At 42.0% G+C, this 17,696-nt stretch overlaps 1 protein-coding gene across 13 annotated transcripts in view; it reads left to right on the forward strand.

The window, feature by feature from the left end:
• The window catches only part of Adal (adenosine deaminase-like), a 28,206-nt gene extending 13,639 nt beyond the window's left edge, over positions 1-14,567 (forward strand). For 11 of the 13 annotated variants that reach the window (XM_008762166.4, XM_017591734.3, XM_008762169.4 and 8 more), the window contains 2 exons: positions 1,889-1,989; positions 2,470-14,567. In XM_008762166.4, the coding sequence (XP_008760388.1) occupies positions 1,889-1,989; positions 2,470-2,682 (314 nt within the window). In that variant the 3' untranslated portion in view covers positions 2,683-14,567. The remainder of the gene's footprint in view (positions 1-1,888; positions 1,990-2,469) is intronic. The other 2 variants (XR_010064618.1, NM_001014047.2) reach the window with 2 other exon arrangements.
• The last annotated feature ends 3,129 nt before the right edge of the window (positions 14,568-17,696 follow it).

The following is a 17,696-nucleotide window of genomic DNA, read 5'->3' on the forward strand; positions in this document are numbered from 1 at the left end:
TCTCCATCTCTCTGTCTGTCTTTGTCTCTGTGTCCATCGTACTGACTGCTACAGTCCCTAGTGCTGGGAACTCAATCTTCTGCTGTTTTGTTGTTGCTTTGTTTATTTACGAAATAAAGTTCAGGGCTGGAGAGCTGACTCAGCGGTTAAGAGCACTGACTGCTCTTCCAGAGGTCCTGAGTTCAATTCCCAGCAACCACACGGTGGCTCACAACCATCTGTAATGAGATCTGATGCCCTCTTTTGGTGTCTGAAGACAGCTACAGTGTACTTATATATAATAAATTAATAAATCTAAGGAAGGAAGGAAGGGAAGGAAGGAAGGGGAGAGGAAGGGAAGGAAGGGAAGGAAGGAAAGGAAGGGAAGGAAGGAAGGTAGGTCACTCAGTCAGCTGGAAAGATGGCTCAGTGGTTGAGAGCACTGAGCTGTCTCTTCAGCTCCGAGTATCTGGTGCCCTCTTCTGGGCTCCTCAAGGGCCTGCACTCACACACAGAAAATTTAAAAAAATAAAGGTCATTTAGAATTTTGAAGATGACTATAATAAAATTAACACATAGGTCCAGTGAGATGGTTCACAAATATCCTGCCAACCATGATGTCCTGAGTTCTATCTGAAGACTCACAGGTTCTTCTCTCTCTCTCTCATTCATTCATTCATTCATTCTCTTTCTCTCTCTATCTCTTTATTTCTCTCTCATTTTCTTTCTCTCTCCCTATCTCTAAATAAATGTAAAAAATATAAAATTAATGTTATGGAAATGTATAACATTTACTTAAGAATTATACCCAGGCATGGTGGCACAGGCTTATAACCCTACCATGTAGGAGGCTAAGGCAGGAGGATTACTAGTTTGAGACTATCCTAGAGTACTTAGGGGAAACTTGTCTCAAAAACTAGGGAAACTGGTGCTGAAGAGGTGGTGTGGTTAAGAGCAATGGCGCTCTTCCAGGGACCCCGTGTTCAATACCCAGAACCTACATGGGAGCACACAACTCTCTGTAACCTCAGTTCCAAGGGATCAACACTATCTTCTGGCCTCCCTCCTCAGGCACCAGGCATATAAGTGACAAGAGACATACATAGGCAAAATGTTGGACATATAAAATTAAAAAACACGTTAAGAAATTAGGGAAATTGTAAACCTATTTTTCCATACCAACTGACCATAGCACACTTGCTTGTGAAAGTTTATGATGACTTTGTGGCAGTCACTATGCCATTTGCTAAAAATAAGAGTAAACAAAGTAGACAGCTTCCTTTATAAGAACTCATCAGAAGACCAAACTACATCTCAAAAGAAGTCAGTGTGAGGCCAGGCGTGACGGCGTATTTTTAATCCCAGCGCTGCAGCAGCAGGTGGATCTCTATGAGTTCAAGGCCAGCCTGGTCTACATAGTAAGTTCCAGGCTAGCCAGGGATATATAGCCAGACCTTTTCTTAAAACAACCAACCAAAATCAGTGGATGTGAAGCCCTGTGAAGGATTGTGACAAGCTGATTATATTCTAGGCCACTAATCTTTCCATCTTGGTAAAGCAAGGGAAGCAAGTCACTGTGAAGAAAGCAGTAACTTCCTGTCAGGTATAGTGGCAGTCCCAGCAGTAACACATACCTCTGTACAAGTGCACTATCTGAAGTATGCTTTTGTGTTTCTATGTAGTATTGGAGGCGAATGCAGAGCTTTGCATGGGCAGGGTAGGCCCTCTTCTGTCAAGGTACATCCCAGCTCAGAACTACAACTTCACAAGTAATGAATAGTACATTTTGTGCAGTAATGAAACTGCTTCAATCAGCAGAGTTTGGAAGGTTTCTTGTGAATCTGCATGGTGGTCACTGAATGAGTTCACTTACTTGCTTTTAATAGGAGGATTTTCTCCTTTCTTCTAGAACTTTGTTTGACCTCAAACATCAAAAGCCAGACAGTTCCTTCTTATGACCAGCATCACTTTGGATTCTGGTATAGCGTTGCTCATCCTTCTGTGATCTGTGTAAGAAGTATTATCTTTCTGCTTCTTTTTACTCAGTACATTGAATTAAGCCACATATTTATTATCTTGCTGGTTGCCTTCCCTGAGTGCCTGAAGGAAATGTCCCAGTAGCAGAACTAGAAGGGGATGGGGAAGGAGAGGCTGCAGAGGGCTCAGGTGATTCCCATTTGGTTCTGAAAAGCAGTAGGGCAATATTTGGGGAAGCTGAAAAAATGCTGGTGCCCAGTATCCTTGCCACAGGATTCTTGCTTTATTTGACCTTGGATGAGTCCTGGGCACGAATATGCTTTAAAAACTCTTTATGTGCTTTTAACATGCAGGACTCTGGTCTTTTTTTTCTTTTAAAATAAACAAGTTTTTTACAAATGTGTATTTATAAGTTCTTGTTTAGAGTCCTGAAATGGGAAAATAAGATCTGAACCACAAAAAAGTGAATTTTACAAAACATCTTATCTTGACCTGGTCTCATTTACCCGGCAGACCGATGATAAAGGTGTTTTTGCAACAAGCCTTTCTCAAGAATATCAACTGGCAGCAGAAACATTTAATCTGACCCCATCGCAGGTGTGGGATCTGTCTTATGAATCCATCAACTACATCTTCGCTTCTAACAACACCAGATCTGAACTGAGAAAAAGGTGGACTCACCTGAAACAGAAAGTGTTAGGCTGTAACGAGGTGAACTACTTTTGATTATACGTCGTAACCAAGGTCTTCCTGCCCTGTGTACCCCACTCAGTTACTGCCCACTTGAAATTACTTCAAGTTCAGTAGCCAAGTATATATGGGTCTAACTCCAGCACCTTCATATGGTAAGTGCTTAGTATCCCAGACTAAGAGCCTTGAGGTCTTGCATGGCAGTGCCTCCATGCTGTTTGCTGGGAGGTTGTTAAACCTTCATTCCCTAGTGACTCTGTTTTTTCACATAGCACTCTCTTGCCATTGGTGACCATAAACCTTCTGAGAAGTTGAAACTCTGACTTTAGGGAAACCTCCGTTTTGTTATGTTTAATCAGATTCCTTCCACTTCCCTTTATCCTTTCGGAGTTTTTTTTTTTTAGGTCACAGTGCACACCTGCACTGTTTGTGTGGGTGCCTAGTTGTGAGGCGACTGCAGTAACAAAGCTAGAATCTGGCTTTGCCCTTCTCATAATATCTTTAGAAATATATAAAGGGGGTTGGAGTAATCACTCTAGTTTAGGAAAAGAATGACTGACTTAAGTAAGAAAGACACATAGCCAGAGCTTCTGGTTTAAAATCAGCTTCTATTTGGCTTCCCTTGGGAAGCTACCAGGACCTCCACAGTGCTAGGACTCCCTTAAAAGATCTTTGTAGTAATGGTAGCATTGTGGCATCTAGGGTTCTTAGATCACCAATAATCCCATGCCCAGATGATGGCCCACACGCACAGATTTACATAAACACACGTATACCATGGCCTCATCAGCCAAAGATAGGTGACGGCTAAGATTGGTTCTGAATGCAAAGAAAAAGACTTTAACAGATAACAAATGTCTTGGATATTTTTTTTCCACAAGCTAGAGTCATTTGGGAAGAGGGACCCTCAACTGAGAAAATGCTCCCACAAGATCGGCTTAATCAGTGCTTGAGCAGTTAGTGGGCTCATGCCACAGAGGGTGATGCCCCCTCAGGGATGTGGTTTTGGTGGAAAGTGAAGGAAATGGAACATGAGGAGCAAGCTATAGGCAGCACTCCTCTATGGCTCAGCTTCAGTTCCTGCCTCAGCTTCCCAGGATGAGGGACTACAAATTATGAGGCAATAAACCCCTTCCTCCTCAAGTTACTTTTGGTGATGGTGTTTATCACAGCATTAAAAACACTAAACTAATAACGTATGCTTGAATTATTCTCCTTCTTAGAATGTATGGTTTCCCTGATCTCAGAGAAGAAACCTGGTGGCACCCTTAATTCAATAAAGGTTGAGATTTTTGTTTCTGCCTTTTAGGGTACATGATAAAGGAAAGTACTTAATTTTCAAAGTTCTTAGTTATTGTTTTATAACCTTATATTTCTAACTATATCCACTTACACAATAAAATCTGTAAAATGTAACCTTTTTTCTTTACTGTGCTGGGGAATTGAATACAGGGCCTTCAGTACATCCACACCCTCGATGTAGGCATTTCAAAGTATTATAAAAAATAGACAGAAAGTTAGTATGTATAATATATCCAGTGAGAAAATATGGAAAAGTAATAACAAACATGATGAGAGCAGATGACAATATTGTTTCTATGTAGTGCACATTTCTGTGTATGCCTCTCCCGAAAAGGCTGTAGACATGAAAGGACTAGAGGCCTAGACCCCTTGCTCCTCCTCCGTGCTTTCTCTTAGACTGACTTTTGCTCCTATTCATCCTCAGCACTGGCAGTATTTGTGCCCAGTTTTCCTGTAGTAATGAGAGTACACTCTTTTCTTTTTACATTCTTCTCCTTTGTAAGTTGATGAGTTGGTCCTATGTATTTTAAAACTTTGCCCAGTTAATGTGATATGATTTTTTTTTCTTTTTTTCAGAGCTGAGGACTGAACCCAGGGCCTTGGGCTTGCTAGGCAAGCGCTCTACCACTGAGCTAAATCCCCAACCCCATGTGATATGATTTTAATTTGTTCCTTTGCCTACCATGTAAAGGTTCAAACAGATAACTCAAAAGAACAAGAATAATGTCAGAGAATTTATTTTCCTGCCATCCACAACTTGATCATAAGAATTTATGATAAACTAATAATTTTATATCATTTGCATATATAAAATTTGCACTTCAACATATAAAGAAAGTCAGCATTTTATGGGCATAACATTTATTAACATGATATCCCTGAGAGGCAGACTAGGTATAAACATTACTCTACTTTACAGGAAGAGAAGCAGAAGCAGTTTAAGATACAAGACATTTAGAACCGTCTGTCTGCTAATACCCTTATGCCTGTTCCACAATACTATACGTAGACAGATTAATACTAAAGATAATAATCTCATTTTCCTTGACATTGCTGCTCACTTCCAAAGCCATCTCAGATCCTGAGGCCCTGCTTTAGCCAGGGGTTTCTTGTTCCTTCTTGCTTGCTAAGGCAGCATAATTGAGATACCATTTTCCCTTAATTGCCAATGTTAGTTCTTTGTTTATAATTCCTCAGTACTAGAACCCTAGTTAATTACTCATCCTAATAAATTTTAGGATAGTCTTTCTCCTGAAAACTATCTCTGATCTTAATCTAGTCATGGATATCTAATAAATGTGAAAATTAGTTATTCCAGGTCTTGGCCATCTTGCCATGCTCATCTTTTCTCTGACCTGTTCATCAAAGCATCTTCAATAGACAGTAATTTCTGCTGTTTATCTCCTAAAGGAGTTAATCTCATAAACTCAATTTTCCCAGAGCCATGCTGCTTTCCTCTCACCAGTATTCACAGCACAGTGTAACTCAGGTCTCCCTCTAGCACTCCTGGTCTCTGCTAAATTGATTTTCTGCCAACTATACAGCTATATCATGCATTCATAAGCTTTTCCCAGCTTCAAGCTTTGGTGAGCTTTCTATCTTCTCATCTTTTGCTTTGCCATTTTCCCATTTCTCACCCACTTAACATCAGTTTTACAACTGTTTTGGAAAGTCTGCCCCACTCTAATTTACCCAGTTACTTTTCTTCCTTTGATTGCTTACTGTTTCCTAAAAAAAAAAAAAACCCAGAGTTTTCTCAGAGCAAGTTATGTTAAAATGTATGTCTTGTGTAGTAACACTACTAAGCTTAGTACATTTCTTTAAAACAGTTGCCACCTTTCATGGTGATGCACATCTTTACTATTAACTATTCTGAAGACTGAGGCAGTCGGATCTCTATGAGATCAAGGGCAGTGCAATCTCCATAGTAAGCTACAGGGCACCAGTGAGACCCTGCCTTTAAAAAGATAATAAATGTTGCAACTATATATTTGTACCTATATGTCTATGTATTACCTGTTTTACAGTATAAGGACATGGTAGGGTGTTTTCACTTGTACTGTACAGGGTTTTATCATACATCTATGAATCTGTGGTAATTAATACCACTTGATTGTGAAAACCTGTAATTACTTTTGTGCTTAAATACTTTTATTTATATACAATTGAGAGTGTGTGTGTGTGTGTGTGTGTGTGTGTGTGTGTGTGTGTGTGTACTGGTACCACCACTTGTCATTTAGGGTACAGTGTGTTTTACCTATTGTAGGGAGCGGCTAATGATGATGCCGACATCCGGTGGTCGTTTGTGGTAAACACCCACAGCGCATGTGTTGGCATACCCCCAGCATCTACAAGGCCAGGGTGATATTCATGCTAATAAGGTATTTCATACTCCACCAATCCCCAGAGGACAAGTTCACAGTCACAGCCTGTCTTGTATTTAAGGCAAGTGCCTTTGTTCCTCGGGGTCCCTGTATTAACAATTAGGTGTTCCTGCAATAAAGGCTGTTGAGAAGAATCCATCGGTGTTGCGTCTTCCTTACTGGTCAGGGTGGGCGCTACAGCTGGTGGCCCGTACGGGGAACCCGAGAAAATTTTCTTTTCTCATGTGGATTTCAGAAATCCTCAGCCTCAGGACGGTGACATCAGTAAGCTCCCAGGTAAGGGACCAGACAGTTCTCTGGAGGTAAGCAGAGACTATAATAGTCCTGGACACAGGACTGTAAGGCTCCTTCCCGGGTAAAGAGACTATAAAGTTCTCTGGAGTAAGCAGAGATGATGAAAGCCTTGGTATAGAGGCTACAAAGTAAGGTTCTCTGGAGTAAGCAGAGACGATGAGAGCCTTGGTTTAGAGGTTAAAAAGTCTGTGGTCTAGGATTTGTAATTTTGTTTCTTCTTTGTGTGTTGGATTTGTTTTTCTTTTGAATTGCTACTGTCCGGGACAGGAGTGCATTTGCTGGGAAGAGCCCACTAATGATGAGCTACAAGATTCATGTGTAAATAAACACGCCAGCTCTCCCTGCTCGTAAATCGATCATAAAAGCTCGTAAAGCATGGGAAACTCACACTCCACCCCGCTCCTGTCAGCTCTTCAGGAGCTTCTTGGTCAGCGTAAGCTTAAAATCGAAAAGAAAATCCTGCTGAGTTTTCTTGATGAGTGCAATCGTTGTGCTCCGTGGTTTATAGTGTCAGGGTCTCTTACTTTACGGGCATGGGACAAGTTAGGAAAAGATCTGGATAGGGAAATAACAGAGGGCAAGCTTAAACCAGGGACAAAGCCGCTCTGGCGAATGGTCCGTGCCTGCCTAGAAGATAAACGATGTGAGGAAGCTGTTAGAACAGGTCAGAAAATCCTTACAGAGCAACAAGAAAGCATGTCGGAGGGAGAAAAGGTCTCGAAGGGAGAAAAGAAAAGAAAGGGAGATAAAAGAAACAGAGAGAAGGCAGAGATGAAAAAAGGGGATAATCAGGACCAAGAAACAAATAAGATATATCCCTCTTTAAAGGCATTGACTTTGGGAATGTCTAGTGACTCAGAGCTTAGTGATAATGACTTGGCAGACCTTGAGGAAGAAGCTGCTCGGTATGAGAAAGAGAGATATTATCGGGACTGGCCACATGCCAACGCTATGTGGCAGCAAGCCAAAGAAGTAGATAAGGAAGCAGTTATACCAACAGCACCCCCTGCACCTCCGTATAACTCTCAACATAAGCGCATGGTAAAGCCTGCAGGAGGTACTTCTTTTTGCCCGGAGGTATGGAAAGAGATAGGATTGAGTTTTCCAGTTTTTCTGGATGCAAACGGGCAGCGATATCATGAACCTGTTGACTCTAAGACAATAAAGCAATTAGCAAAGTCAGTCAAAACTTATGGAGTCAACACAGCTTTTGTTATCGCTCAGATTGAGGCTCTTGGCAGATACTGTCTCACCCCTGGAGATTGGGGGAGTTTAGCTAGAGCTTGTCTCTCTCCAGGTCAATACCTGGATTGGAAATCTTACCTGTATGAATATGCTAACATTCAAGCTGCCATTAATCTGGCTTCAGGAGCGGATCCTCAGAGACACTGGGACGCTGACATGCTATTGGGAATAGGCAGATTTGCTCTGGACCAGATTGGTTATCCAGATCAGGTCTATAGTCAGATTAATGAAATAGCCATTAAAGCCTGGAAAGCATTGCCCAATAGAGGTGCAGTCTCCGGGAACCTTACCAAGGTTCTGCAAGGATCCACAGAGCCTTTCTCAGACTTTGTAGCCCGCATGGTAGAGTCCGCTATCAAGGTCTTTGGAGACCCTGATACAGCTATGCCTCTTATTAAACAGCTAGTGTATGAACAATGTACGAAAGAATGTAGGACTGCTATAACACCATATAAACATAAAGGTTTAGAGATTTGGATGAAAGTCTGCAGGGAAATAGGAGGGCCATTGACTAATGTTGGCCTAGCGGCAGCAATGATACAATTAAGAAAAAAGGTTACTGCAGAGACCTGCTTCAAATGTGGCCGTAAAGGGCACTATAGAAGACAGTGCCCTGAAAGAAGTGGGGAACGGGGTAGTAACAGACCTCCACAACCTAGATTGTGCCCCCGCTGTAGGAAGGGAAACCACTGGGCAAGTGAATGTCGATCTGTGAAAGACTTGGATGGTCGCCCTCTAGCGACAGGATATGGTGGTACACAGCCAAAAAACGGACAACGGGGCCCACGTCCCCAGGGCCCTCAAATATATGGGGCTCTACAGAAAGACAGGCAAGGACAGGAAAAACAGAGGCCTTGGCCTTCTCTTCACCACCCGAAGGACCAAGGAGAGCCACTAAAGGCTCCACAGAACTGGACCTCCACTCCACCACCAGACTCGTACTGACCCCCCAAATGGGATACAGATTTTAGAGGACCCCTCCCTAAAGACACAGTTGGGCTGTTGTTGGGACGCTCCTCTTCTGCCCTGAAAGGTTTGCAAATTGTACTTGGAGTAGTTGACCCTGATTATTTAGGCACAGTAAAAGTCCTGGCAGCCTCTCCCCAGGGAATTACTGCTATTTCCCCTGGAGACAGAATTGCCCAGCTGCTGCTTCTGCCTAGCTTACATAGGCGCTTTCCTGCAGAAAATAGGATTAGAGGAGACAGGGGCTTGGGATCTACAGGTTCCCGATTTGCCTTTATCTCGTTAGAACTAGGTGATCGTCCAATGTTAACATTGATTGTGGAGGGACGGTCATTCCTTGGTTTGTTAGACACTGGAGCAGATCGTAGTATCATCTCTGTTCATGACTGGTCGCCTAGGTGGCCCACGCAAACATCATCGCAGGCCCTACGTGGTCTGGGGTACGAAATGGCTCCTTTAATAAGCTCCAAGGATTGACATGGAAGGATGAAGAAGGTAGATCTGGAAAGATTACTCCCTGTATTATAGACATTCCTGTGACTCTGTGGGGCAGAGATGTGTTGATAAATCTAGACATGAGACTGACTAATGAGTACTCCCCACAGGCCAAGGATATGATGATAAAAATGGGCTACGTGCCCAGAAAAGGTCTAGGAAAATATTTACAAGGACAAGTTGACCCAGTGCTGCTGAATTCTAAAAGAGACAGGACGGGTCTGGGTTTTTCCTAGGGGCCATTGAGGGAGGTATACCCATTACATGGAAAACAAAGGAACATGTGTGGATTCCTCAATGGCCTTTATCCTCTGAAAAATTAACTGCTGCTGCTGAATTAGTGTCTGAACAGCTGCAATTGGGACATATACAGCCATCCACATCACCCTGGAACACACCTATATTTGTTATTAAGAAAAAAATCAGGAAAATGGCGATTATTACATGATTTAAGAGCTATCAATTCTCAGATGCAAATAATGGGTCCCATACAAAGAGGTTTACCATTGCTCTCTAGTATTCCTGCTGGTTGGCCTATTATTATTATTGATATTAAAGATTGCTTTTTTCCATCCCCCTTGCCCCACAAGATAGCGTGCGATTTGCATTTACTTTGCCCTCTATGAATAATGAAGAGACTGATAAGCGCTATCAGTGGGTGGTCTTGCCTCAAGGTATGGCTAATAGCCCTACTATGTGTCAGCTTTATGTAGGACAAGCCCTACGGCCTGTACATAACCAATTCCAAAATTAAGAATAATACATTTTATGGATGATATATTGCTTTCCGCAAAAGATTGTGACACCTTAAAGGCGGCCTATGTGCAAGTGGTTAAAGTGCTTGAAAATAATCAATTGTTCATAGCATCTGAAAAGGTTCAGATGGGACAAATGGGGGAATATTTAGGAACAAAAATTACTTCTAATAGTATTTCCCCTCAGAAAATTGAATTACGAAAAGATCATTTAAAAACATTAAATGATTTTCAGAAATTACTAGGAAGCATAAATTGGATTCGACCCTATATTAAAATGCCCAATGTAGAGTTACAACCTGAAATCCTGAAAGGGGATTCTCAACTTACTTCACCCTGTGCTTTAACCAAGGAAGCACAATTATCTTTAAGGAAAGTAGAGGAAAGACTGGAAAAGGCAATGCTAAGAAGGTACAAGGAAAAGGAGGATCTCTTTTTGTGTATACTGAGAACCTTTCGTCAGCCTACAGGAGTGCTATGGCAACAAGGACCACTTCTGTGGATTTATCCTCATATTTCTCCAAATAAGACCCTTGAATATTATCCTTCTGCTGTTGCACAGCTTGCTATGTTAGGTGTTAAATCTTGTATTCAGCACTTTGGTATTTTACCCAAGAAAATTATTATACCATATACTGCAACTCAGATGGAAACATTGTGTGCCTTGATAGATGATTGGGCCATATTACGCTGTAGTTTTGATGGAGAGTTTGACAATCATTATCCTAAGGATCCTTTGCTACAATTTTTTACTGAACATCCAGTGATTTTTTCCTAAGGTCACTGCCTCAGAGCCTTTGTCTGGAGCGTTAGATATTTATACAGATGGCTCCAAAACAGGTGTAGGTCCCTATATGATTGATTCTCAAGAACCAGTATTAATTCAATACAGCCCAGGCACCCCCCAAGTTACAGAATGTAAAATAGTATTGGAAGTTTTTAAAAGATTTCATGATTCTTTTAATTTAATTTCTGATTCTGCTTATGTAGTTAATGCTGTACGCTCACTTGAAATTGCAGGGCCAATTAGGTCAACTAGTACTGTATGTCAAATTCTTTTAGAATTACAAAAATTGATTTGGGCCAGAAAGAATAAATTTTTCATACAACATATTCGAGCTCATACTATTTTGCCTGGTCCCATGGCCAGTAATAACACCCTGGTGGATGCTAGTACTCGCAGAGAGTTTATTTTTCATGCAGCTCCAGTTGATCTCGCTAGAGAATTTCATCAAAAGTTTCATGTTCCTGCCTTCACTCTTCAGCAAAAATTTAAAATCTCTAGAGCTGCAGCTCGTGATATAGTATTACGTTGCCAGAATTGTGTTCAGTTTCACCACCCTCCTCAGGTGGGAATTAACCCTCGTGGTCTGATTCCACCAAAACTTTGGCAGATGGATGTCTCACACATATCTCAATTTGGAAATTTAAAATATGCTCATGTTTCTGTTGATACCTGTTCCGGTATTATACATGCCACTCTGATGACTGGTGAAAAGGCTCATAATGCCATTAGTCATTGCTTAGAGGCGTGGGCAGCCTGGGGAAAGCCTGATAGTCTCAAGACAGACAATGGGCCTGCCTACACTGCAAAGTCCTTTCAGGCATTTTGCCAGACAATGCAGGTCAGTCATACTACTGGATTACCATACAATCCCCAGGGTCAAGGAATTGTGGAAAGAGCACATCATACCTTAAAAGAGCTTCTACAAAAACAAAAAGAGGGAATTGCCAGCGGGTGAACGCCAAAAGAACAACTTTCTTTAGCTTTGTTTACTCTAAATTTCTTAATTTTGGATGTGCATGGCCGCTCTGCTGCGGATCGCAATGCTACTACTAAACCTATGACTAATACAGAAGTGAAGTGGAAGGATGTCTTAACTGATGAATGGCGTGGCCCAGATCCCGTGATTTCGAGATCTAGGGGAGCTATTTGTGTTTTTCCGCAGGATCAAGAAAATCCAATTTGGGTACCTGAACATTTGACTCGCAAACTGCCTCCTGCTCTTCGTGAAGATGAGACTACGAACTCTACTATTACTACTGGGGATGGTAATCCAGGTTAATTCACTCACGCTGTGGGCTATTGCCAGATCCTGGCCAGTACCCATGCCAGTTCATAGCAATTCTACTGTTTTGCCAACCTTCTTCTCCACCTCCTGTTTGTGTGGTGTTCCTTGTATAGTGCCGGATGGAGAATCGCCCCAATGGTATGCCGCCACTAATCTTTATTACATACATTATGTTTTACTCTTAAAAATTCCTCCCAGCCTTGTATATGGCTGCGAAGGACCACATTGGCTAATTGGTTAGATCCTATGAGCAATAGTGATATGGGCACTGGGACCATCCTGGCTGCTTTGAGTCAAATTACCCAAGGAGCCTCTTCAGGCAGTGGAGACACGTCAGTCAATAATTCTGCTGATTTGAACATTACAACTTTGATTATGATGCATAATTGTAGTTTTCCATCACGTCCAGGGCAACGCAATCACACACTGGATAACTCTACCTGTCATAGAGTCTTACCTGCTTACCCCCCATATCAAGAGTTTCCACCCCATGTCAGAGTCCATTCCATAGAGAAAAACAATTCCTACCGGGATTTGAGTTTTCCCCTCCTCTTGACTAGGTACAGTATGATTGGGGGAAAAATAAGACTGGCAAGCAAAATTTTTGGCCTTGGTGTCAATGGGTATTATCAAATGAACAGGGAGCATACACATCTCTAATTCCTTTTACCCAATTATTAGGTGAAGACTTTACATTGTATATATTTCAGCCACTAGAACGAATAACAAAACCAGTTTAGTAAATGTAAAGATTAATGGCCTTTTGGCAAATGATACTGCCATTGGAGCTTCAGTGTGTGTTAGACCACCTTTCTTCTTTCTGATAAGCACTAATGTAAGCGATAATGCTTTAAACTGTAATAGCTCTGATGTAGTCTGTTATTTAGCTGAATGCTGGGATGGCAGCAATGATACCGCAGTGATGGTCAAGATTCCTTCTTTTGGGCCAGTCCCAGTAGAGGCCAACCCAGATAGCTTTCCCATACCTCATTTACTAAGAACCAAAGGGGACTTTGGTATTACGGCAGCTATAATCTCAGCCACTGTACTATCAGCTGCTGCAGCAACAACAGCCGAGATTGCTATGACTAATCAAGTACAGATGGCTGAGACTATCAATCAGATTGTGGAAAAAACCGCAGTGGCACTAGAGATACAAGAAGAATTTAATACCCACTTGGCATCTGGTCTTCAATTAGCTAATCAATGGATAGATTTGATCCATGAACAAATTGAAGCATTATATCATATGACACAGATGTCCTGTGTTTCCTCCCTTAGAGGTTTATGTATTACTCCTTTGCAAGCTAACTTCTCTCAGTATTCTCAACAGAGCAAAGAAATCTCGAATTATCTAAAAGGAAACTGGTCCATGAAAGTGGAGCAATTATCGAGACAATTGCTGATGCAGATTGCTGTCCTTAACAACACTAGATTGGAACCTATCACGTTTGGAGATTTCACCTCATGGATTACTAATGCTTTCTCCTTTTTTAAAGAATGGGCTGGCATGTTTGCCTGGGGGGGCCATTGTCCTCTTGGGATGCGGAGTATGTCTATGGCTCTTTTGCCGTTTACAACGAGAGCATGCCAGACACAAAGTGATTGTTTACCAAGCTATGGTTGCCATTGAAAGTGGTACATCTCCCAACATATGGCTGGCCTCTTTGAAAAATTAAGAGTTCGCCCTAGATCGTATTTTGTCACTGTCATGTGAAGCCATTGTATCCAGAGACGGGCAACTTTCCTCAAGCTTGGACCAACCTAAGACACGGAGCCCGGTGGCGATAGGGTTATCCAACGACGGGAAAGGCCGAGCTGCCGAGAGGAATGACCTAAGACAGGAGCAATGACAATATTGACGTGACACCCTGATCTAGACCAGTCATAGACAGAGGTGGCTACACCCCGTTTGAACATACGGGCTGGTCAAATGCTCCTCTGCCCAGTTTCTCCCCTAAGTAAACACACACGTATAGCCCAGAACGGTGTGTTACAGCATAAGTTCATTTATTGCCATTAGGGTGCAGTCCTAACTGCAAGAGTGGCTCGCCATGGCCGAGCTGGGCACTCTGTGAGGCATGTCTGATCTCTCTCAGACCACTACCTCCACCTAATGGGTTCATTTTTAGAAAACAAAAAAGAGGGAGATGTAGGGAGCGGCTAAAGATGGCGCCGACATCCGGTGGTTGTTTGTGGTAAACACCCACAGCGCATGTGTTGGCATACCCCCAGCATCTACAAGGCCAGGGTGATATTCATGCTAATAAGGTATTTCATACTCTACCAATCCCCAGAGGACAAGTTCACAGTCACAGCCTGTCTTGTATTTAAGGCAAGTGCCTTTGTTCCTCGGGGTCCCTGTATTAACAATTAGGTGTTCCTGCAATAAAGGCTGTTGAGAAGAATCTGACGGTGTTGCATCTTCCTTGCTGGTCAGGGTGGGCGCTACAACCTATAATTGGGGAAATGGTTCTGCTTCTTGCAATTAGTATTGAGCACCCATAGGCTGCATGACTTTATACTAGATATGTGGAGTGCAGGAGAAACAGATGACTCCTGCTGACAGCTTTAACTACTTTTTCTATTACCCCACCTCTAGTTTGCTCTTTTGACCGCTAGTCTACAAGAGACAGATGGCATTTAGACGGAGAGGAGGAAAAAGAAAGGAGAAAAATCAAGACCTATAAATGCAGTATATTCTGTTGTAGAATATACTTCCAGAGTCCTTGTAGAATCTGGAAGAAACTAAGAAATTCAGTGTTTATAGAAAACTTACATTGTTTTGCTCTCGATCTGCCCCCATTCCCTACACGAGTGAGTTAGTGTGTGTGTGTGTGTGTGTGTGAGGTTTGAGCCCAGGGCCTTATACATACTAGGCAAGTGCTCTACCACTTAGCTATATCCCTAGCCCCAGATTCTGGGGAAAAGATAGAACCAAGATGGACTTTAAACTCTTTTTAAAGATAAATGAAGAGTGTACACAGGTTTAAGTGAGCAAAATGGCCCAAGTCTCAGAGCTTCTTGAAAAACTGCTGAAACTGGTTTTTCAATTGATGTGCGCTAAATGACAATGTGAGTGAAGGATATACGTGAGACCCACAGCATATACCACCATATCCTCTCTCAGGAAACAATACAGAAACTGAGAGGGAAGAGGTATTACCATCTGTTCAGATCAAAATCTACTTTTTAATCTTGAACCAACTGGCATTGGCCTCATCTAGATCTGGAAAGGATAAGAAATAAAGTGGCAGAAATCCCAAGGAGTGCTTCCTAAGCCAGCTGGGTACAAAACAGGAAAGGACTTTGCAAGTGTCCATCTACTGAGGCCCTTCCTCAGGAGCTTACTTAAGCACTGACTATGGCAGCAGCTTTTCTCGTGTATGAATCTCTCGGTGTTTATTAAGGGCAGAGCTCTTACTGAAGCACTTGCCACAATCATGGCACCCATAAGGTTTCTCTCCTGTGTGGGTTCTGTGATGTGCACGTAAGCCAGAACTCTTACTGAAACTCTTACCGCAGTCAGGACACACATGGGGTCTCTTTCTTGTGTGTGTCCTCCTATGTGCACTGAAATGGGAACTGTTACTGAAGCTTTTCCCACACTCTTCACACTGATAAGGCTTTTCTCCTGTGTGAGTTCTCCGGTGAATTATAAGGCTTGAGCTCTGATTGAAGCGTTTTCCACATTCACCACACTGATAAGGTTTTTCACCAGTGTGGATTCTCCGATGGGTAATGAAATTGGAACTGTCACGAAAACCTTTCCCACAGTCAAGGCACTTATATGGTTTTTCTCCAGTATGGATTCTTTGGTGTCTGATGAGGCGTACACTCCGACTGAAGCTTATCCCACAGTCAGCACATTTATATGGGTTCTCTACCTCATAGGAGAACTGATACATGAGATGTGAGTTTGAGCCAAAGCTTTTGCTATACCTGAGGTATTTATAAGGTCTGTCTTCCAAGCCTGGTCTCTGGTAAGTTGGGACTTTACCTATACTCTTCTCTGGGAATGCCAGTTGTCTTTTTTTTCTCTCTTAGTCTTTTCCCACTGGCTTTCTGATGAACATTCATTCTTACTTTGATTTACTTTGATTAACATGATAGGGAATTTTCCTTTCAGACCTTGCAAGTAATGTCCTATGCAGCTGCACTTCCTCAGAAATATCCCGTTTTGAATTCTCTTCATTATCAAATCCAGCCTTGAAACCTAAATTTGAAAAGTTATTCATTTCCTTAGTCATATGTTCCACAACAAAGAAAACCTGAGAGAAACAAGTATTACCTTAGTGGATTACAAGTAAATGGTCAGTGAGTTCCAAGTTTTGAATTCATAAGGTATGTTTGTGAGGGGAGCTAGGAGGAGGATGGCTTAGCAGGTAAAGGTACTGGCTGCTCAGTCTGATGACATGAATTCAATTCCTAGAACCCACACAGGGTTATGAGAGAACCAATTCCATGAATTGTCTTCCAAACATGTCCATGGCATATGTGCCCCCTAAATAAAAACCATGGGAGGTGCTAGGGAGAGAGCTCAGAGGTCAAGGATGTACTGCTTTTGCAGAGGACCTGCGTTTAGTTACCAGCACCAATCAGATGGGCTCACAACCACCTGTAACTCTAGCTCCAGTGACTCCCACTCTGGCTTTCTTGGACACCTGTACCCACATGCACATTGCCCACATATGCACAGACATAATTTTTTAAAGTATTTAAAAAATTTTTAAACTGGGTCTGGGTGGCACACACCTTTAATCCTAGCACTTGGGAAAAAGAGACAGACAGAATGATCTCAATGAATGTGAAGCCAGCCTGGTCTACAAAGCAAGTTCCAAGCCAGCCAGGGCTGCATAATGAGAGACCCTGTCTCAAATAATAATAAAATAGAAATGCTCTTGTCGGGGTTGGGGATTTGGCTCAGTGGCAGAGCGCTTGCCTAGGAAGCGCAAGGCCCTGGGTTCGGTCCCCAGCTCCGAAAAAAAGAACCAAAAAAAAAAAAAAAAAAAAAAAAAGAAATGCTCTTGTCCCCAAATTACTATTATATTAAAATTATTAAAATTATAGTGTTTTTCTTCCCTATGTTGGACCTATCACAAGCCTTTCATCTACATAGTTTATATAGAAACTAGTTAATGTTCAACCCTTACTGAATACCAGTATATGCAGAAAAACTCAGAGCAGCAAGAAATCACAAGTTTTTTAAAGAAGATAATTTCCGGGTTTACAGAAAGACACTTTGCACATTGTTATTCTACTGCCTCTCGGTTTTACCGTGGTCTTGTCCACTGCCAGTGACTAACTGGATTAGAAGGAAATGTTCAGGCACGTTTCCTGGAAATTTTCTATACCCGCAAGTAGTTTTTCATTAAGTCCCCTCCCCCTCACTATATGTTAGAGGAGGAAAAAAAAAGGAAGAAAAACAATACTTTGCATCTGTTGAAGAACAAAGGACCTCAAAAGAGAAGCATCTCTAGAAATTCTTCAAAACCTAAATGTTGAAACATTGTAATTTGGCCCAAACTAGGCAACTT

Source organism: Rattus norvegicus, chromosome 3 (assembly GCF_036323735.1).
Source record: "Rattus norvegicus strain BN/NHsdMcwi chromosome 3, GRCr8, whole genome shotgun sequence".
Classification (NCBI taxonomy): domain Eukaryota; kingdom Metazoa; phylum Chordata; class Mammalia; order Rodentia; family Muridae; genus Rattus; species Rattus norvegicus.